Consider the following 23,300-nt stretch of genomic DNA (forward strand, 5'->3'; position numbering starts at 1 on the left):
GTGCCCTTAAGATCTTGTATCAATTTAAATATTCAGTTATTTGGTCAGTCTGAGGATTTGTCCTTACATGTTGTCAGAAGAAATTTTCCAACATATTGGGCAGAAATCAAACTCAAACTGACTGAAGTAAATAGTTTGTCAGATTCTGAGGCTGACTAGAATGCCTTTGTGCTTCAGATTTCCAAAGCTTTTCCCCCCTTTAGAGAGTAGTCTTCTCCTTTATTCTTCTTCCCTTACACTTTCCCAGATTATATTCCATCTGCCACTTCTTTGCCCACTCCCTAGCTTGTTCATGTCCTTCTGCAGCCTCCCGGCTTCTTCAATACCACCTGTCCCTCCACCTATCGTTACGTTATCTGCAAACATAGCAACAATGCCCTCAGTTCCTTCATCCAGATTGTTAGTGTATTATGTGAAAAGCTGTGGTCCCAACACTAAGCCCTGTGGAACTCTATTAGTCACCGGATACCATCTTGAGTACATGCCCTTTATCCCATTCTCTGCCTTCTGCCAGTCACCCCATTCTCTATCCATGTCAGTACCTTGTCACAATACCACGACCTCTTACTTAGCAGCCTCCTGTGGGGCACCTTGTTAAATTCCTTCTTGAAATCCAAGTAGATCATGTCCACTGGATCTCTTATCTAACTGGCTCATTTCCTCCTCAAAGAATTGAAACATTTGTCAGACATAACATCCTGTTGACAAAGCCGTGCTGATTCAGCCCTATTTTACCATGCACTTCCAAGTCCTCCACAATCGCATCCTCAATAACGGATTCTGAAATCTTACCAATCTTACGGGCTAACTGGCCTATAATTTCCTTTTTAATGCCTCCCTCCTTTCTTAAAAAGAGGTGTTACATTAGCTATTTTCCAGTTCTCAGGGACCATCCCTGACTCCAACGATTCATTAAAGGCCCCAATGCCTCCACAATCTCCTGAGCTATCTCCTTCAGACCCCAGGGGTGTAGTCCATCCGGTCTGAGTGATAGATCCACCTTCAGACCTTTCAGCTTTCTCCTTAGATGTGGTCACTACGCTCACCTCTAACCCCTGACTCTATTGAAGTTCTGGTATGCTACTGGTGCCTTTTACCATGAAGACTGATGCAGAGTACTTATTCAGTTCCTCCATTGTTTCTGTGTTCCCCATAACTATTTCTCCAGCCTTATTTTCCTAAGGTCCAAAGACCATTCCTGCCTCACTCTTACCTTTGATATATCTAAACAAAACCCTTACAATCTTCCTTTATATTACTAGCTAGCTTATTCTCATATTTCATCTTCTTCCTCTTTATTACTTTTTTAAAGTTATTTTTTGGTTGTTTTTAAATGCTTCCCAATCCTCTGGCTTTCCATTAATCTTCACCACATTATATATGTTTTTTTGCTTTTATGCTATTGACTTCCCTGGACATCCATGGTTGCCTCAACCTCCACAGTCTTCCAAGCAACTCTGGCCAGCTCTTCCCTCATGTTTCTGTAGTTACCTTTACTCAATTGCAATAGCGTTCCAGCTTCCCCTAATCAAACTGCTGCATGAATTTTATCACATTTTGCTCACTGTCCCAATAGTGGTTTCTTCACATTACATTCTCTTGTCAACTCTGCCTCAATGCACGTCCCACATTCCTGATGAAGGGCTTATGTCCAAAACATCAATTCTCCGATTTCTCGGATGCTGCCTGACCTGCTGTGCTTTTTCAGCGCTATGCTTTTTGACTCAATACAGATCCAGACAAGCGAAAAGGAGGTAAACATGATTCAACACTGACCTACTATGCCTACATACTTCATGCTACTGCATTCCAAGAAAAATTGGTAAGCAAATCCAAATGGCAGTGAAATGGTAAATTATTATTTCTATTTCTGTGAACTGTTGGATATATGATTATAAATGTTTTCATCGCAGGAGCTGCAGATGTAAAGGGGGAGGGATATATGTGTAAGTACGTTCGACTGATATGTTAAAGGTCTGATCACATGATTCATGATGATATCATTGGCCATTTTGGAGGATAACAGCTCAGTCTAGCTTGATGCCTTGTAAAGTGAACACATCCTTAATAAAAGCTTTTGCTGTTGTTAAACACTTAAGCCTTCTAGTGGTTCTTGAATGTAACAGTCCAAACATGCTGTACTTTACGGTTGAGGTGAGAGTGATTACCCTTGACATCAGGCAGCATTTGACTAAGTATGATAGAGGAGAAAGTGAGGACTGCAGATGCTGGAGATCAGAGTCAAAAAGTGTGGCACTGGTAAAGCACAACAAGTCAGGCAGCATCCAAGGAACAGGGGATGGCCTATGATTTTAAGGACTGTAATCTTCCCTCCCACGTGACTACCAATGCCCTCCAGCGTATCTCCTCCACTTGCCACACCTCCACCCCCAAATCCCACTCCTCCGACCACAAGAATAGAACCCCCTAGTGCTCACTTTCCACCCCACTAATCTCCAGATACAGTGCATTATCCTCTACCATTACCACCACCTACAATCAGACCCGAGCACCAGAGATATACTTCCCTCCCCACCCCTATCAGCATTCCGCAGAGACCATTCTCTCAACACCCCTTCATCTCCGAAGTCCCCAAAAGATCCTTCCACATCTGGCAAAAACTTTCCTGCACATCTAAACACCTCAATCTACTAAATCTGTTGCTCTTGATGTGGTGTCCTGTACACTGGGTCACAGGATGCCAACTTGTGGAACATTTCAGGGAACATCTCTGGGACACATGCACCAAACAACCCCATGCCCCTTTAGCCAACCACTTCAACTCCCCCTCCCACTCTGACAAGGATATGCAAGTACTGGGCCTACTCCACTGCCAAATCAAAGCCACCCACTGCCTGGAGGAAGAATGCCTCACTTTCCACCTCTGGACCTTCCAACCACATGGCATCAACATCAATTTCACCAGTTTCTGTCAATGTCCCCTTCCCCACCTCATCCCAGATCTAGCCTTCCAACTCGGCAGCACCCTCTTGAAATGTCTTACCTGTCCATCTTCCTTCCCATCTATTCACTCTACAGTCCGCTCCAACCTTTTACCATCATCCCCCACCTGCATTGACCTATTGCCTTCCCAGCTGTCTTCACCCCATCCCCACCCTTTTTTTCCTCAGCCCCCTTCACCCAGGTATCCATGTCAACACTCATGGTACACACATGGTACTTTGGCGAGACTAAGCAGACACCATGACAATGCATGAGTGGACAATGTGCAAGAATCGCCAGACAGGGATGTTCCCTTCCAGTCAGGGAACACTTCAGTGGTCAAGGACTTTTGGCCTCGGATCTTCAGGTGACAATCCTCCAAGGGAGACTTCGGGGTATGCAACAATGCAGAGTGACCGAGCAGAGGCTGGTAGCCAAGTTTGATACCCATGAGGATGGCCTCAACAGAGGCCTTGCGTTCATGTCACACTACAGATGACCCCACTGCAGTATACAGTCTCACACACACACAGATCCTCTCTCTCACACACGCTCTCCCCTACACACATGCGTCCTCTACACTCACACCCACACACACACACACACTCCCCCCTCGCAGGCTTATACTCAGTCACACTGGCCCTCTACCAAGCATGTGCACATGCAAACACACCCCCTCTCATGTGCGCACACATTCTCTCATGCACACACACGCATCTATGAGGTGAATTTGTATTTGCCGAATTGTATTTGCAGATACATTCTATTTTGCTCAAAGAGCACACAATCTGCAGGCAGTCAATCCACATGACATTTTATAAATTCCTACTTTGGAAACAGAACCAGTCTGACTCAAGATTGGGATACAGACAGACCCTAAACTCTCACCTTTAATGCATTGTCCGAGCTGAGATGTCACTTTTTTTTAAAAAAAAATAAAACATTTAAGTTAACTTAAGACAGTTCTGTGATTTACATATTAATGAACCAAAACCTGCAACCCATATCAAAAGATGAAAGACTTAAAGCGATTTAGGTTTGTTCAATATATTGTTTCAGTTGCACCACACTAATCTTTTGCTATAAATTCTGTGTACTATGATCCTACTCCACAGCTACCTGATGAAGGTGCAGTGCTCTGAAAGCTAGTACTTCCAAATAAACCTGTTGGACTGTAACCTGGTGTTGAGAGATTTTTTAACTTTGTCCACCTCAGCCTTCAACTATCACATGCAAAAACATATAACCTGAATGTTAAATAATACTCCTATCTAAAACATATTGAACATATTCAGGGACAAATAAAAGCAGGTAAGTTTTATTATGAATTATATAAATATCAAATAATGCATTGGCTTTTTAAGTTGGGTCATAGGTTGAAGTCCCACCTTGACATTTGAGTGAAAGACGCACTCCTGAAGGGATTGTTGCACTGTCAGAGGTGGTGTTCCTAGAGACGAGATGTTAAACAATGGTTGATCAGAAATAAAAACAGAAACTGCCGAAGAAACCAAATCATGTCTGGCAGGATCTGCAGACAGAGAAACAGAGTTAATGTTGAGCGCCCAATATGACTTTTCTTCAGAAATTAAGTCATTGGACTTTAAATGTTAACTTTGTTTTTCTCTCTACAAATGCTGCCAGACCTATTGAGCCACTCTCGCAGTTTGTTTTTATTTCGGATTTCCAGCGTATACAATATTTTGATTTTGTTAAAGGCTGTGTCAGTGCTCGAGTTAAGGTAAATGACCCCGTAGCCATATTCAAAGAAGAGGCTTCTGAAGAGAACATATATATTTTTGTTTTAACAGCATCTAAACTTATATTAATATGAAATTGGGGGAACAATAATATTTGTCAGCTTGCAGTCACCAACCCCAGCCCCTCATATATCCAACCCACCCTACCTTGCAATGTCTGCCTGAGGACTTTTGGGGATGTGTGGTAATGAGACTTGAGATCCAATATTGATTGGGCTTTGGGACTTTAATTTTGGTGCTGAGATTGCCCTTTTTGTGTTGGTTTGACAATATAAGTAAATTTCTAACTGACTTTGAAAGGACTGAGGAAAGGAGAAATTTCTTTATATAGCAGGTTGTGACAGTTTGGAGTTCTCTACTGCAGAGGGCTGAGGATGTTTGGTATATTTAAGTATTTGTGTATATTTAAGGTTCAGATTACTAGATTTTTTAAATTTAAAGGAATCAAGGGGTTAGTACAAAAAGAGTTGAGAAAAAAAAACAACTCTTACCTGAGCCAGCAGCAACGTGCAAAAGGGCAGGTACAACCTGCATCTGACATCTCAAATTACCCTGATACTCTAATACTATCAAGGTACTTTGTCAAAAAATGCTTTTCAAAATCCTAGAGGATTTTCCAACAAAGCAATCATATTGGTAATATTTCAGAATAGTTTTGGTTTAATCCAACAGTAGTAATTTAAAGATTGTTATTTGGTTCAGTACAATTTAGAAGAAAGTGAGGACTGCAGATGCTGGAGATCAGAGCTGAAAATGTGTCGCTGGAAAAGCGCAGCAGGTCAGGCAGCATCCAAGGAACAGGAGAATCGACGTTTCGGGCATGAGCCCTTCTTCAGGAATTCCTGAAGGGCTCATGCCCGAAACGTCGATTCTCCTGCTCCTTGGATGCTGCCTGACCTGCTGCGCTTTTCCAGCGACACATTTTCAGTTCAGTACAATTTACCTAACTTTCTGCACATACTTGTGTGGTGTGGGGCTTAGAAAATTTCAACCCTGGTTTCTTTTAAAATGACAAACTATCATTTCAACACTGCCACTGATTAACTATTGAATGGCTGTTGTTTTAAGATTATACTTATGTAGGAAACTTGACCGTTAGCAGGAGATATCGGGGAATAGATTTTTCTTTGCTATTTCTGACAGAAGTGTTTATAATTTCATCACCAATGGCTAGTAGGAAATTCTACCCATCAGCTCTTAATCAATCAAGTTTTAGGCACCAGGAAAAAGGCTAAAATTACATGTAATTTCCAATATTAAATACAATAATATAAAAAAAGATGGACAACAAACCCTTTATATAGCTCAATAATTTTTATGGAACAACCAGAAGAATGGTGACCCTGGTCAGAGTGGTGCCATTATACAGTTCTCACTGTACTCTGATGGGTTTGTCAGAATGAGCCTTGAACCTAGTTTGGTTCCACATCTTCAGCTTTCTCCACTTTGTTTTGATTGAAGCTGTTGGATTAGGCGATCATTCCTTGTAAGATCTGCTGGCAATTCCTCTGCCTGAAATACAAAGTACAAACTGAGACTTGATATTTCAGTGCAGCAGGTTTCCATGAAGGAACTAGAGGTCATGGAAGAATACATGTGGAATCTAGTACTGTCAATGTATAATAGTTACCACATGGACACAGACTGGTCCGTCTCTCTGTTTACCTCCATTTAATCAGATCGTTTCAGTAACATTCACACCCTGTTCCCTTTGTTATAATCCCAGCTGATGGTAATACTGGCCAAGTTAGATCCCACAGTGAAATCTGGCTTGATAAATCAAAAGTTTTATTTTTCTTTCGGTTTACCATGGAGGTCTGTTACTGAACATATTCACAACAGGTGGTCAATATACTTTTGACAAAAGAACATGAAAATATATAAAAAGAAAAAAACTATATTACATTAGACAAAAAGCAGTTGAACAATTTCAATACAATCAGAAACAAAGATTCATGACTTTTATCCTGGCAATGTCCTTTTCAGACATTCAAAACTCAGTGAAGAGTCATGCCTATGTCCATTCTAAAGCTTCTTGCTCAGCTGGCACGGCTATAATCCATTTTCTTTTGGAAAATTGATGCCAACCATTATAGGCTATTTTCTTCTGGTAATGTCACTCCTATGAGCCCCTTACAAACCTTTTCTGGCTCATTCCCTCTCTCTTTGGGAAGGACCTAGAATTGGGCTGTGTAGGTTAGAAGATTTCTCTATCCATAGATGCTGCCAGACCTGCTGAGTTTCTTCAGCATTCTGTGTTTGTTTATAACTCCATTTCACTTCAGCTGTTTTTTCCTTTATCTACAAGGAGGTAATAATTCAAGCAGTTATTTATCACAGTGCATGTAGAATCGTGTAACAAAGAGGAAGCCCTTTGACCCAATGCACCTGTGCTGGCTCTTTGAAAGACCTATACTATTAATCCTACCTCAGAGTCCTGCAATTCCTTTTAAAACTTCAAGACTATGTCCAATTCTACTTTCAAAAGCAAATATTTTAATACTTAATGTTTCTATAGCTGGCCTAGAGATCTTGAGGCACAGTCTTGCCTCAGAGTCAGAAGCTTCAGGTTCAAGTCCATGTCCAAGATTTGATTTTTGAGCAAAGTACGATCATATTGTAACAAAACCAGGTTGGGGATTCAAATGGAGTTCCTTTCAATGTACACTAAGTGGGAATACATGACAGAAAGACTCCTGGTCAGCCATCTGAAAGAATGAAAATTAGAGCTTCTACCATTACTCTGGATAGCTCCTGACTATAATTTGCATGGAGAATGTGTTGCTAGAACAAAAGGGGAGGTGGTAGTGTCAGGGTAATATCACTGGACTCTTAACCCAGAATTCCAGGCTAATATTACTGCAATATAGGTTTGAATCTCACTACAGCAGATGGAGAAATCTGATATCAGTAAAAGCTAACCTATTGGTGACCACTCTCAATAAATACTGTTTAAGGAACGAAATCTGTTGTCCTTATCGGGTCTGGCCTATACGCGAGCCCAGATGCACAGAAATGCAGGTGACTTTTAACTGCCTAGTGGGCAATTCTGGATGGGCAATATATGCTGGCCAAGCTAGTGACACTCGCATGCCACAAATGAATATTTAAAAAATGAGAGGGTTGACTCAGTTGGTTTAATGGTTGGATGTGGATAAAATTGCTGCTTAACAAAACCAGATTCAAAAGCCATTCCAACTGGGAGTACCTGTGGTGGAGATTGGGGTGCTGTGGGTCAGAAATGCCTTTGGGCCAAGAATTGAAAAGCAAGCCCAGATTTGCATATTTGCACTGCCAATGGTCACAAATCAGCTATAAATTAAGGAATTGAAATCCATTTTGCCAAGCTGGTGAGGGAAATACATGAGGCAATGTATCTAGTCTATAATTCTGCATCCAGGGAAAGCCTACTATGTAGGTGGAATCTAGTGCTCTTATATCCTGTGGCACTTGTGAATGAAGGTTTCCTCCTGTGTCTAGACAATCACAGTGAGCTCTCTGATACAGTTGTGGATTGGAGTTCTGGAATTTCAACTTTTAATGTGAAAGAAGTTTGTAGTGTGAAGGTTGAGAGTCATGCAGACCTATATAGACACAAGCCAATGCTGTCAATGTTGTGGTTTGAGGATGGAATTGAAGACTTTGGTCTAAGATATTGCTCCTCCTGAGTAAAATACATGTAGACTGTCCATTATATGACCTCTAATTCAGTGTTCTTCTCATTTTAGTGATCCTGCTCCATAGTGTCTTCCTTGCTACTTTTAAATTTCAGCCCCTAAGCCATCCCAAGGAGACCACCTATAATTGCTACCAAACTATTTCTGATGTAGCCATGAACAGCGCATCAGTTTTTCAGTTTGCAAGAATGAACATTCCAGAGAGAGTGATTAAAACTTACAAAAAGTCATCATAGAAGTTGACCAGTACCTTGAAATGAGAAACTAGGAATTAAATTTGTAAGAACAAAATGATCTCTTTAAATAGCTCTGGCAAGGGGCTTTCCTACTTGCGAGCACATACCAAGTGAAGTACCGGGACAATCTAATATTTATTATATGTCCTGCAAATAGTGCAGACCTTCATTTGATTAAATTATTACTTCCTTTTAAATGTTTCTGACACATGCTCCTGAAACTTTGACCACTTTCACCAATGATGAAACTCCTCACAAATCTGAAATGTTAAATCTTTTTCTCTCTCTCCACAGATTCTACCTACAGCATATGTACTGCCGTAGTTCAAGGCGGCGGCTCACCATCACCTTCTCAAGGACAACTAGGGGTAGGGAATAAATAACACTGCTCACATTTCATGAGTGAGTAATAAAAAGGTGGCATCAGGCCTGTTATGTATTTTAAACCTTTTCCAGTATATATTTCACCAATATAAAGCTCGCTTCCAGCCTGAAATTTGAACCTGCTTCCCCAATACTGGGGTCTTGGTAGGCTGGTTAAGACCTGAAAAATGAGTTACACGAAGTTGAATTTCTAGACTTTGACTTTACAAACATCAGGAAACAGAGGGAATAGGTAAACACTTATTACCGTATTTCTTAGGTTTGGATCTGCTCCAGAATCAATGAGAAGGCCCACTGTTCTGACACTGCCTCCTAAAACTGCAGCGTGAAGAGCTGTTGTTCCATTCTATTCATGCAAATAAAATGTCGTTAATAATCCATTCTGTGTTCAAGGCAACTCAACACAACACTAATTAAATCATAATATGACTTAACAGATCACATGTTAAATGATTACTTGTGGTTAATGCTGCTATCTCAGAGCTAGGGACCCACATTTGATTCCAGCCTTAGATGACTGTCTGTGTGAAGTTTGCATGTCTGTGCAGATTTCTACCAGGCGTTCCAGTTTCCTTCCAAAGATCAAAGATGAGCAGGTTATGTGGATTGGCAATGCTAAATTGCCTGTAGTGTCCAGTGATGTGCAGACTAGTCGGATTAGCCATGGTAAATAGCCATAGGGATAGGGTGGGATCTGGGTCTGGGTCTGGGTAGGTTGCTCTTCAGTGTTGGTGCAGACTTGATAGGCCAAATGACCTTTCTCCACACTGTAGGGATTTTATTCGACTTGTTTCAGGTGAAGATAAAATCACCACCATACCACAAACCTTCTTGATTAGGGAAATGTAGTACAACATATGGGAATGAGTTCAAGAAAGAAGAAATATATATTGGAAATAAATTTTAAATGAAAATAAAATCAAATGATCTTGAAAATTCAGCAAATTATCAACTACATCTGCTTATTTTAAACTTGGAATACTTTGAATATGGTTATATAATGTTGATCTATAAGGAATATTTTTACAAGGCTATGTTGCCAACATGGGACTTCATTCCACTGCCAGTTCAAATGAGATAATCAGATGTATGCTGACCACAATTTTCCAACCATTAGTCGTTTTACAATTGCCCCTTCACAATTAGTTCAGTAATCCTTCTTCTGTGATGTTGTTATGTGTAGCATTAAAGAACCAGACTTTCCTAGAAACTGAGTCAAATGTTCATTTGGGGTCAAGGTCAAGAGCGATTATCGGTGGAACATCAACCTTCAATCCATTGTTCTAGCTCCCTGCCATGTTCCTGACTGTTTTCAAAAAGGCCAGTATTGGACAGCCAGTTATCTCCAAATTAGCTAAGGGGGTCTGTGATGACCATTTCCAGCAGAGAATCACACTTGTTACAGTGCAGATCAAAGCCATTCAGCACATTGTGTCTGAGCACTTTAGTGCCAAACTCCTGCCTTTTACCCCTCTCCTCCTTTGTAGTATTTCTTTAAGTTTTGATCTAATGCCCTCCCGAACCTACCTCTACAACACTCATAGGAGGGCATTCAATCCAAACCACTCCTTGTGTAAGAATTTTTTTCCACACCTTACATCTGTTTCTTTTACAAGATATTTTAAATCCACGCCCTCTGCTACTCCGAAGAGCAGGAACAGTTTCTCCCCATCTACTGTGTCCAGAAAATGTAACATTTACAGTACACGGTGTTCCAAGAGTAATTAGGTGGCAGCATTCAATTCTGCTCTCCAAGTTTCTGATTGGTCACTCAGAACAGTCAGAGTTCAATAAAAAGTCGAGGGGCTCAGATGATTCTTGGAGCATTAATATTTTAGTGCTGTTGTGAGAATGGGCTTGAATAGCCCTAAGCAGTATTTCCTGTATATTACGGAGCAAGATTAGATCTCCGAGAACACCCAGGGACACATCTAACTTGATGAGGTTAGATGTTGGTGAAAAGTTGGAGTTGTGACCAAGTACAGGACCATTTACACATTTATAGCATCTTACCATTTAAGAAATACTCTGCAGATCGGTTTCTCCCAAAGTGGATGACATCATTCTTTCCACACTTTATTCCATCTGACATGTTCTTGCCTGCTCACTAAGCCTATCCAAATCCTCCTGAAACTGCTTTGCATCTTCCTCACAGTACACTCTTTCTTAACTTTGAATCGTCTGCAAATTTGGATGCTTTTTTTTTTCTCTTGCTCCTTTCTTAAATGGTGGGGTGGCATTTGCTAGCTTCCAATCTACAGCAATCAAACTAGAATCAATGGAATTTTGGAAGATGTTCAGCAATGCATTAACATCTGTTTAGGCACCTCCTTCAACATTTTGGGAAGTAGACGGTCAGCTTCTGGGACTTATCAATTTCCAATGCCATTTATTTCTCCTGTACAACTTTTTAATCAATATTGATTTCCTTCAAATCCTGATTCACTGTAGTTACTTGGATCTTTAATTCTGGGAGATTTCTAGTATCTTCCTTAGTGAAAACAAGCACAAAGTTAGCTTCAATTACCATTTCTTTATTCCTCCATTATAAATTATGCTTACTACAACATTCCTGCCTATGTTTTCTTTTTGTTTCACTCTCAGCAGAGTGAATCCATTTTTCCTCCTTTTCACACCTATCATTTAAATCTATTTTACATCTCTATTGCTCTTTTACCACCATCAGCATTCCTGTTGTCAGTTGCTCTTGGTACCCTCACATCCTGACTATTTATTCCATTTACTTCTCCTCCCCTTTGTGAACAGAATATAAAACCCACCATTTTAGTTCTGAAGGTGGTGCATATCAGTCTTGAAACAGTAACTGTTCTCTTTCCACAGATGCTGCCTGACCTGCTCAGCTCCCCCAGCAAATTTTGTTTTTATTTTTTATTACTTAAACATGATATTTTCTTAACATCCATACTGCCTTTCTTTAATTAATATACATTTGCCTAAGTAACTCAATTTTGTCCTGAATTATCATTTCTAAAAGCTTCCTCAGCACCAAGGTTAAACTGGCTGTACTGAAGTTCATGATTTATCCTAACTTTTGTAATATTTGTGATTCTCTAGTCCTCAGGTACCAGTCTGAGTCAACAGAATAATTTTGAATATTTCATAATTCAATGAGATTTAAAGTAGATGGATTTGGGAAAGAAATAGAAGGTTTTAGATTTTGACTTTATTGTCACATGTCAGAATTGAATTGGTATGTTAAATGACCGTTTCTAATTGCTACAGAACAGGAACAGGCTCTTCAGCCCACCAAGACTGCATTGATTCTTAATCTTTATTTATACCACTACTTATTGCCCTATCCATCCATTCGTTCACATCATGTTCATATGTCTATTAAAATATGCCTTACTAATATGCCTGCTTTCCCACCTCCACTGGCAGTGCGTTCCAGAGACCCATCACCTTCTGTGTAAAAACCTTTCCCTGCATTTCTCCCCTAAAGTTTCCCCCACCTCACCTTGAACCTGTGCCCTCTTGTAGTTGACCTTTGCATCCTGGGAAAAGCCTCTGACTATCCACCCTATTTGGGCCTCTAATTTTGTAGACCTCTATCAGGTTGCCCCTCAGCATCCAACTTTCTAGTGAAAGAAATCAGTTAATCAAACCTCCCCTCAACTAAAACCCTCCAGACCAGACAACCTAGTAAATCTTCTCTGCACCCTCCCCAAAACATCCACATCCTTCTGGTAGTGTGGCAACCAGACCAGAATGCAACAAAGCAAATGTGGCCTAACTAAAGTTTTGTACAGCCGTAGCATTGATTTGCCAACTTTTATATTTGGTGCTCTGGCTGATGAAAGCAAGTGTGCTGTATACTTTCTTGACCACCTTATTCAAATGTACGAAGCAGATCACCTATGTTTTCCTCCAGATCATTTACATATATTACAAAGAACGAAGTTTCTAGCACTAATCCCTGTGGAACACCAATAGTTACTGATTTCCAATCCAAAAGCTCCCTTCCACTCCCACTGTCTTCTGTGACCAAGCCAGTTTTATATCTATCTAGCCAGCTCACCCCGGATCCAGTGTAAATCTGCCTTCTGTACCAGCCTACCATGAGGTACCTTCTCAAATGCCTTACTAAAGCTCATGTAGTCAACATCCACTGCCCTTCGCTCATCAATTATTCTTGTCACCTCCTTTAAAAACTCAATCAAGTTGGTGAGATCTTCCCTGCACAAGCTCATGCTGCCTATCACTAACAAGTCTTTGTTTCCAAATGTAAATATATCCTGTCTCTTAGTATCTTCTCCAACAGCTTTACCACCACTGATGAGAGGCTCACCGGACTGTAATTACCTGGATTATCTCCCGTTTCTCCTTTTAAACAAAGGAACAACTTTGGCCATTCTCCAGTCCTTTGGAACCTTGCTTGAGGCCAAAGATGACGCAAAGATATCTGTTAATGCCCCATCTACTTCCTCCTCTGCTTCCCACAGTCCTCCATTACATTGACCTGCCTGACAGTATCCACACATCTTTCCCAAACCTCAATATCCCTCTTTTTGGTGAATTCCGATGTAAAGCACTCCTTAAAAGATTTCACCCATTTCCTCTGGCTCCACACAACTTCCCTTCTTTATTCTTGAATGGGCGTACTCTTTGCTTAGCTACCCTCTGCTCCTAAAAAAGGTATAAAATGCCTTGGAATTCTCCTGAACCCTGTTGATCAAGAATATTTCACAGCCCCTTTTAGCCCTCCTAACTCCGTTTGAACTCCTTCCTACTTTCTCTATATTCTTCAAGGACTTGGTTTTTAGTTGCCTGGACCTTTGATATGCTTTGTTTTTTTTGACTAAGCTGATAATTTTCTGTCATCCAAACTTCCCGAATCCTGCCATTCCTGTCCTCTATTTTCACAGGAACATGCCCTGTCCTGCACAGAATCAATTGGTCCTTAAAAAGACTCCCACGTATCAGATGTGGATTTACTCAGTCGCTCCCAATCCACATTCTCTAATTCTTGACTAATTCAGGTATAGTTGGCCTTCCCTCAATTTAATACCAGAGGTCCACTCTTGTCCTTATTCATTAGCATCTGAAAACTTACAGAATTATGGTCACTATTCCCAAAATGCTACCCCTTTGAAACTTTCTTACAGCAACACTGATATAATAATATTCCAATTTTTTACCTTAAGAATTCCCAATGAAGGAGAACATGTTAGTAACTCTCGAACAACTTCAATAAAACCTTTGTATGCAGCTTTGAATAAAGGTGTTGAGCCATCCTTTAAAAAGAATAATTTGTTAATTATTAGTACACAATACGAGTATTGATGAGGAAAATAGACATCTTGTTGAAGCTGTTCATCTTGTACTCATGTAGATAATTTAGCAAGAAATAATCAAAGTAAGAGAAAACCTTATTTATACTGTATGAGGGGAAGTGATGATTGGTGGGCAACAGACATTTGATTGGTTGAGTCTTGCCTTAGAGAATGAATGAATGGATGACAATTAACTGCCAAGCTTTGTTTAAATTTTAAACAAGATAGGCCTGACACTAATGCACCAAGACATTACCCTGAAATGAAACAGAATGTCCGTCATTTATTTTGTTAAATTGAAATAGGCTCAATTTGGGTACAAGTTCTTTCTGTTTACAAAGAATAAAATCCTATATATGAACATTTGCAGTACATACAAGTGCCTACATTGTGACTGACAATACTAATTGGGTATTACAACTGTTTGCAATGTTAAGATAATGTATTAAAGGTTGTCCAAGGACAAAGGCACAGATATATGGCAAAATGACCACCTGCAAGTTCCACTGCAAGCCACACACCATTCTGCCTTGGAACAAGAATGATGTTTTTTTATTAGATTAAATTACATTAGTGTGGAAACAGGCCCTTCGGCCCAACAAGTCCACACCGCCCCGCCGAAGCACAACCCACCCATACCCCTACATTTACCCCTTACCTAACACTACGGGCAATTTAGCATGGCCAATTCACCTGACCTGCATATCTTTGGACTGTAGGAGGAAACCGGAGCAAACCCACGCAGACACAGGGAGAACGTGCAAACTCCACACAGTCAGTCAGTCACCTGAGGCGGGAATTGAACCCGGGTCTCTGGCGCTGAGAGACAACAGTGCTAACCACTGTGCCACCCATTCTTTTACCATTGTTGTGTCAAATTCTCCCATTAACAGAACTCCCTCCCTATACCACAGGGATTCAAGAAAGCAGTTCACCACAACCTTCTCAACGCAAATGGTGACAGGAAATAAATGGTAGCCAACCAACTTGTGAATGTCTAAAAACGATGTGTGTCACAAATATCATGTTTCTATATGTCAGTTGAAGAGCTACAATTAGTTTACACTGGTCATTAAGTAATCTTAATTTCTTTGAACTGATCACCACATGAGAGTTAACTGTTCAACATAGAATACCTTCTTGCACCATCTTTTATCAGTCTTCAAATTAAGTTTCAACTTGACCAGATTCAGCCATTCAGCCACATACCCCTTGCTTCAATCCTGGCCAAATCTATCTCTTGGCAGTATTACCTCTAACATCCTTGCCTAAAAAAAGTCTGTCAATCTCAGTTTTTAAATGTTTAACTGACACCCATTTCACAATGACATTTTGAGGGATCACAAATCAAAAGTTTTGTATAAAGAACTAGTTCCTAATAACACTCCTAATTTTAAGATTACAATGACTTGTTCTGGACTCCATCCACCAGCGAAAATGATTTCTATCTACCTGATAAGATCTTTTAACCTGAGTTGCATTATTGCATATGTATTTGGCATACTTTGCTGAGGAATTATTTGAACTCCTCTGCTACTACTGACTTCCAAGAAGACTGTGGAAGTTTCCAGCCCCACGGAAAAGTTCTCTGAAGGTACAGAAGCTTACTTTGTTTTAGTCATGCATGTCTGCAGCTCTTAATGGATGGAGTAATGGACAGAAGGGAGTTCTCTTCCCAGAGCATGGCACCAATAGGTAATTCCATCAAGTTTGCACCCAGATAGCAGCACAGTTAGAACCAGTGGCCCTCTAAAGCATTAAGTTTAAGTGACAATCTCTCTGCTAGCTCACACTCAGTCTAACTGTGCCACCAAAGGCATCTGACAAAGGGTCATAGCCTGCAAGCTTCTGGATTCAATGCATGATATGCACTCAAAGGTTCACACCCAATTCATGCTTCAAACCAACTACCTTTTCTAGGCACTGCAATTCCTATTCACTTTCCAGAGATGGCTTATGACCTTATATTGTTTTGCACACTCACAAAAGTGCTCCTGTATCTTTTGCTGTCACACTGAAACCTCTATCTTATTGCAGGACAAGCTTGCCCACAATTGCAGAGAAGGCCTGGCCGAGAGGTGCCAGACAAAGATTCTCACCCACTTTGATGAACAGGCACAAATTGGCTGAGAAGACAGAGACTCAACCCATGGCAAGTTGGAGACATGAACAGCCTAGGAAGCAACATTGCTTTCTGTCCTTCTCAGCTGTGCATTAAGGCAAACATATTGCTTTGCATGAGATATTCTGTATCTATACCAACTACTCCTTTATCTTTTCTATGAACACCACCAGTAATCACAATTCATATACGATGAAAGAGGCTGGAGACCCTCTGCTCCAGCACCATTTCAGAGGACAAGGACAAGGACTCAGGAGTCCTTAGACAGCCCACTTACAAGGTGTCACCTGCAGCCTCCACCTGCACAGTCAATCACCTCAATGGTTAGGTTAGACTTGATGATGTAATCCAGTGAGCAAATCAGTGTGACAGGTCCACTGCCCGTGAAAGATGTCTCTGACACTCAAAGGACTGCCAGAGACCAGGTGCCTGCAAAGCCCCATACAGAAGATTATGACATGGTCAACCTGCAGGAAGAGGCAGGGAACACCAGAAAGGTGTAACAGAGGTTCTCATAGACTTCAGCAAAAGATGGACAGGATGGTGGTCATCTTGGAGATCCAGTCCAACAGAATGGTGCGTGGCTGCCGGTTATGTGCTTAGATCTGGACTTCAGTGATCTAGCCATGGATACTCAGCATCACTGGCAAAGTGAGGCATCTCAGCATCACTCCAGATGAGAGTGTGGTGCTAGCAGGCAACCACAGGGAGGAGATGAAACCACCAGGTATCACAGCAACATCTTCTCAGGACATTCCAGAGATGTCCTGTCACTACATCTTCCCTCTGCCAGTGACTCCGATGCCTCCAAAAGCCGAGGCCAAGAAGAATGTACTTGCACCTATGCAGGATACTCCTAGCAGGCCAGGGACCTCTAGGAACACTAACCAAACTCTTCAAACTCACCTAGGCACTTCAGTCAACAAGCTCCTTCCACCGTAGCTGTGAATGTCAGACCTACACTTAGATATAGTTGGGAGGTGGGGAGCAAAATACAAACTTAAGGGCATAATGGTGGTATGGGTGTTCAATCAATGAACTGCATTTTTTGAAATGCGTACTTACTTATGAAGTAACTGCACAGAGGCTGGTATCCCACCAAGTCACCCTTTATTTACATGTGCACAGTACACTGGCTGTGGCCAGCCAGCTCAGAGTCAGTCCCTCAGTCTAGTGTCAAGCAAACGTCAGAGTCTGAGATGGATGCAGCCTTGATACTGTTATTGCCGGAAGAGGAGGAGGAAACTCTCCAGAGACGCTCCGCATGCAGGAAATAGGCTACAGAGTGGTACACGTCACTCGAGTCAGAGTCCAAGTCACAGAAACTGTACCAGAAGTAAAGATGTCATAGGAAAAGCTACCGGAGAAAGACCAGGCTTACCTCCCAGACTTAGGGAGTGAGGGATGAGGCGATCGGAACTAGTCTATTAACCTGGGTCTATCCCGGAGCCCTGGGCAACAGATATAAACAGGAATTCTGATCACACAGCATTGCCCTTTTGTGAAGGGCACTGCTTGTCACTGGCCACTCGGGTGCTTGCCTATCTTCCTGGTGGTGGAAATTGAATAAAGATTCGTGCACTGTGTCTCACACCTGCACACACACACCATGGGTGCTGAGGAAAAAATAAGCACTACCGCAGTTAGGGGGTTTAAAAAAAAAAGGAAAGAAATAAAAAAAAAAAACAGGAATTCAAAGTCTCCTTGCTGCTGGCACTGACTCCAAGCTGGCTGGCCACAGCCAGTGGACTGTGCACATGTAAATAAAGGGTGACTTGGTGATGAGATACCAGCCTCTGAGTAGTTATTTGAACTTCCACTGTTCTAATGTCTGTTGAGGTCTTATTTATACCAATAGGAGCTAAGAATGTTCTTGGAAGTGAACGATGTGGAGCACCCTCCACCATCGAAAGAATGTGCTGCTTTTCAAACACTATACACCTTGGTACATCTCTCATGATCATTAAATTGGGTAACTAGAGATCAGTCATCTATCTATAGTTGTAGGTTGGAGTCAAGATGCTCCAGATTATTCTTGGGGACACAGATGTTAACAATAACATTTTATGAGAGAAATCAGGTCTTCATTGGGAGGGAGGATCATGCTCTTTCAATTTATTGTAGCGATGACACAATCAGTCATGAACTTACAGGCCTTAAGAGGGAAAGGTTTGTTCCATGACTGGGGTTCTGAAAAACATGCTATACATTTAAGGCCAAACACTAGCTTATAGTCTAACAGGTTTATTTGAAATTGCAAGCCTTCAGAGCTCAGCTCCTTCTTCAGGCGTGGTATGATTCAGCTCTGATCTTAGGGTGAGCATCCTCCAAGGCAGACTTCAAGATATGCAACAACGCAAAATTGCTGAGCAGAGGCTGATAGTTCTACACCCATGAGGATGGCCTCAACGGTGATCTTGACTTCATGTCACACTACAGGTAACCCCACCACACTATATACTCTCACACACATGCTGGGGGGAGTAATTTCATTCAAGATTCTTTTCTATCAAAAAAATTAAAATCTGACCTCAGCTTAAAACAGATTTGAAATGGGATCTCACACCTCGAGTGCACTAACCAACCTGAGATGATGTGGAGTGCTGGAGTTGGACTGCAGCGGACAAAGTTAAGAATCACTCTAGCCTCACATATTTAATGCATTGTCTGAGCTGGGAGATCACTTTTTAAAAAAAAAACTGATAAAACCTTAAATTATCATGGGGCTGTGACTTAAAAGAAATTCTGGGACTTACATATTAATCTATCAAAACCTGCATCCCCATTCTAAGTGATTAAAGACTTAACAATCTAGGTTGGTTCAATACATCTCATCAGTTGTATGACACTTTGATCTTTTACTATAAATTCTGTGTCCTATGATCCTGCCCCACTAGCTACCTGACTAAGGAGCGGAGCTCCAAAAGCTTGCAATTTCAAATAAACCTGTTGGACTATAACCTGAAGTTGAGTGATTTTTATCTCTAATGCAAGATGTCATCTCTTGTACATTGATAAAATCTTCAATTATCTAGGGGTGATGACCTGAAAGGAATCTAGATTTTGCATTTTAATCAGTAGTCTACCTCCTAACTGATTAAAGGATTCAACAAGGGCAGCTAGTTTTAAAGTTGTTAGTATTTTATAAGCAAAAAAGTTATGTCTTATACTTCTCTATTGTACCACACCGGAGGAAGGAGCTGAGCTCCAAAAGCATTCAATTTCAAATAAACCTGTTGGACTATAATCTGGTGTCCTTTAATTTTTGATCTTGTTCACCCCAGTCCAACTCTAGCATCTCCACATTGTAAATTATAAGGTTGTGGTGTTGGCAATGGCCAAATCACATGTCAAAATCTTATCACTGAGCCAAGTGGAAGAACTCAAAACTTCTAACACATGGAAATGGTAGCTTTGCCAGTGAGCATGCTCAGTAATTGCAAGGGTACAGTGAAGGATCATTCTGTAACACTATGTAGAGATTGTAGGGGTGTAAGGTACATGAGGGGCAGACTCAGGATGTGGGAAAACTCGGCAGTATTCACAAGAAAATGTGCTTCCTGATGTGACTCCAATCTCCATAACTCAAGATTTTGATACAACTGCACAGAAGTGCTCTATGAATCTTACTGCTTTAGTGATAATCAGAGAATGATGGTCCAAGGCAAGGTTTACGCATTTTTGCTTTTATTGAGGTGAGGACATCAGAACCAAATTTGAAAGGGAAAGTCACATACAAGTTATTGTATGACTAAAGCAAATGAAAATCCAGTTCAGCCCTCGAGGAGTCTTACATATAGCAAGCAGAGGACTCAATCAATTTTATAAATGGAAGGGGAACATATAGAAAATATCACTCCCAGCTCAATCAACCCGGAAATGTGTCACTAAAACATTGTTAGCCTCTCTGAATCAGTACACTGTTGTCTTCTTTATCGAAACCAGGAGCAGATATGGACCATTCAACCCTTTGAATTTGTTGTGCCATTCAATGAGATCATGGCCTGATCTGATAATCCTCCACTTTCTGCTTTTTCTACATAACCTTCGATTCTTTTAAAGAATCTGTCTATCTTATTGTTGAATTTACTCAACAACCCATTCTTCCTCTGCAGAGAGGAATTTCACAGATTCACTACCCTTGGAGAAGAAATTCCTTCTCGTTTCTGTCCTAATTTACTCACCTTACTTTAAGATACCACCCTCTAGTCCTGGTCTCTCCTAAAATGGGAACCAACCCCTCCACATCTACCTACCCCGCAAACATCCTAAAAATATTATGTTTCAATAAGGTCACATCTCATTCTTCTAAACTCCAATGAACACAAACTCAACCTACTCAACTTCACAGAAAAAAAACCCTTCCATACCCGGTTTCAGCCCTCGTGAAGCATTTCTGAGCTGCCTGCAATGCCAGTACATCTTAGATGTGGGAATCAAAACTATTCACAGTATTTAAGATTTGGTTATGTGGTCAGGTATCTGAAGCATTGAGCATTTTGATTGTCAGATATTAATTAGGAAACTGAAATGAATTCCGGTGAGCTGTGCAATTAGTGAGATACAGATATATGCAATATTATGTTCTTGCATCTGTTGACAAGAATTTAGACTCACTTTTTGAGGAGAGAAGACTTAATTGTTAAAGTTCACCTCAACAGCAAGATTCTGATTTTGGATTCTGCCTCATTCATGTTATCATGGTTGCAACTATTCTTGCCATCTCCGGGAGCAGAAAATTGCTCATTGTCTCTGTATCTACTCTACCAAATCTTTCATAATATTAAAAACTGATATTACATCATGCCTCAGATTTTCTTTCAAGAGAAAAGGAGACCCAGCCTACCAAACCTCTCCTGGTGTGTAAAGTTATGACTGTGATCATCTTTGTAAACCTTTCCTGCAAACCGTCCAGTAGCTCTATGTAGCTTTTTATGATATCACAGCCAGAACTATACAAAGTAGTGTAAATTTGTCTAACCAAATTCAACACAAGCGCTTTTTATTCTTTAGTGAAATGTGACAAAACCAGAAGTTGCTATCCATCCCTAAATGTCCCCTGAACTGAGTGGTTTGCTGGACCATTTCAGAGGGCAGTTAAGAGTCAACCACATTGTCATTCTTCAGGACATTAACCAGGTCCACTGGATTACTAGTCCAATGACATGAGCACTATCCATTCTAATAGCAAAAATATAAGTTGCTGGAAAAGCTCAGCAGGTCTGGCAACATCTACAGAGAGAAATTAGAGTTAACGTTTGGGTCTGGTGACCCTTCCTCAGTTCTGAAACCCATTGAGCTTTTCTAACAACTTCTGTTTTGTTTCTGATTTACAGCATCCGCAGTTCTTTTGGATTTTATTTACCATTGTGATAACCTTGGCTTTCCTACATTCCTCTTCTGACCCTCTGGATATGAAGCCTAGGGTTTTTTCCAAAAAAAGTTATTTCATGTAAAGTGAGTGTTTTGTGGCAAACGATCATTTGTGGCAAACGATCAGCCACGAAACGACACGACCAGCTATCCTTAGTAGCCACACACGCAGACAACAAGCAACATGAATTCGACTGGGACAACACTACTATCATAGGGCAAGCCAGACAGAGAACAGCCAGGGAATTCCTAGAGGCATGGCATTCATCCACAAACTCCATTAACAAACACATCGACCTGGACCCAATATACCAACCACTACAGCGGACAGCTGAAACTGACAACCGGAAGCAGCAGGGACAGACCACTATAAACACCGGAGGAAACATCAAAGAAGCGCTTCACAGGAGGCTCCCAAGCACTGATGATGTCGCCTAGCCAGGGGACGAAACGTTTGCAACAAAAACTTCCAGCTCGGCGAACAGAACCACAGCAGTTTTAAAATAGTTATGATCACTTGCCCCAAAATGCTCCCCCACTAACACCTTAGTCACTTGACCTTTTGTCAGGAAATAAGGGTAAGTATTGCAACTGCTCCAGTAGGTACATCCATATAGTGTCATAAAAATGTACAGCATGGAAACAGACCCTTTGGTCCAACCCATCCAGATATCCTAAGTTAATCTAGTCCCTTTACCAGCACTTCGCCCATATCCTTCTAAACCCTTCCTATTCATATATCCATCCAGATGTCTTTTAAATATTGTAATTGTAACAGCCTCCACCACTTCCTCTGGCAGCTCATTCCATACACGCACACCCTTTGCATGAAAAAGTTGCCCTTTAGGTTCCTTTTAAATCTTTCCCCTCTTACCCTAAATTTATGCTATCTAGTTCTGGACTCCTTCAACCCAGGGAAAAGACCTTGTCTATTTACCCTATCCATGCCCGTCATGATTTACAAACCTCTCAGGTCACCTCTCAGCTTCCGATGCTCCAGGGAAACAGCCCCAGCTTATTTAGCCTCTCCCTATAGCTCAAACCCTCCATCCCTGACAACATCTTTGTAAATCGTTTCTGAACCCTTTCAAGTTTCACAACATCCTTCCTATAGCAGGAAGACCAGAATTGCACATAATAGTCCAAAAATAGCCAAGCCAATTCCTTACAGCCACAGCGTGGCCTCCCAACTCCTATACTCAATGCTCTAACCAATAAAGGAAAGCAGATTAAACACCTTCTTCACTATACTATCTAACCGAGTCTTCGCTTTCAAGGAATTATGAACCTGCACTTAAAGGTCTCTTTGTTCAGCAACACTCCCCTGGAATTTGCCATTAAGCTTATAAGTACTCCCCTGATTTGCTTTTCCAAAATGCAGCACCTCAAATTTATCACATTGAATTAAAAAAAAGATTTCTTGTATATAGTTAACAAATTCCTCCCCATCCAAGCCCTTAACACTATGATAGACTGGGACTATGTTTGGAAAATTAAAAATCAACAAGTTA

At 41.0% G+C, this 23,300-nt stretch overlaps 1 protein-coding gene and 1 long non-coding RNA gene across 5 annotated transcripts in view; one reads left to right on the top strand and one right to left on the bottom strand.

Annotated features, from left to right (window-relative positions):
* ankrd29 (ankyrin repeat domain 29) overlaps window positions 1-23,300 on the bottom strand; it is a 99,525-nt gene that overhangs the window by 16,309 nt on the left and 59,916 nt on the right. Inside the window, exons 8-10 of one of the 4 annotated variants that reach the window (XR_006311339.1) lie at window positions 14,160-14,255; window positions 9,248-9,346; window positions 5,997-6,215 (exon numbers count right to left, since the gene is read on the bottom strand). Coding sequence is in view for 3 of the 4 variants with exons in the window: in XM_043687599.1 (XP_043543534.1) it covers window positions 6,135-6,215; window positions 9,248-9,346; window positions 14,160-14,255 (276 nt within the window). In the remaining variant the exon portion in view is untranslated. Of the gene's footprint in view, window positions 1-5,593; window positions 6,216-9,247; window positions 9,347-14,159; window positions 14,256-23,300 lie in introns of those variants that run through there. The other 3 variants (XM_043687599.1, XM_043687602.1, XM_043687600.1) reach the window with 3 other exon arrangements.
* On the top strand, window positions 363-17,547 carry LOC122548811. Its single transcript, XR_006311340.1, has 3 exons — window positions 363-1,822; window positions 8,911-8,984; window positions 16,332-17,547. It is a non-coding gene; the product is annotated as an uncharacterized LOC122548811 (long non-coding RNA).

Source organism: Chiloscyllium plagiosum, chromosome 4 (genome assembly GCF_004010195.1).
Source record: "Chiloscyllium plagiosum isolate BGI_BamShark_2017 chromosome 4, ASM401019v2, whole genome shotgun sequence".
NCBI classification, from domain to species: Eukaryota; Metazoa; Chordata; class Chondrichthyes; order Orectolobiformes; family Hemiscylliidae; genus Chiloscyllium; species Chiloscyllium plagiosum.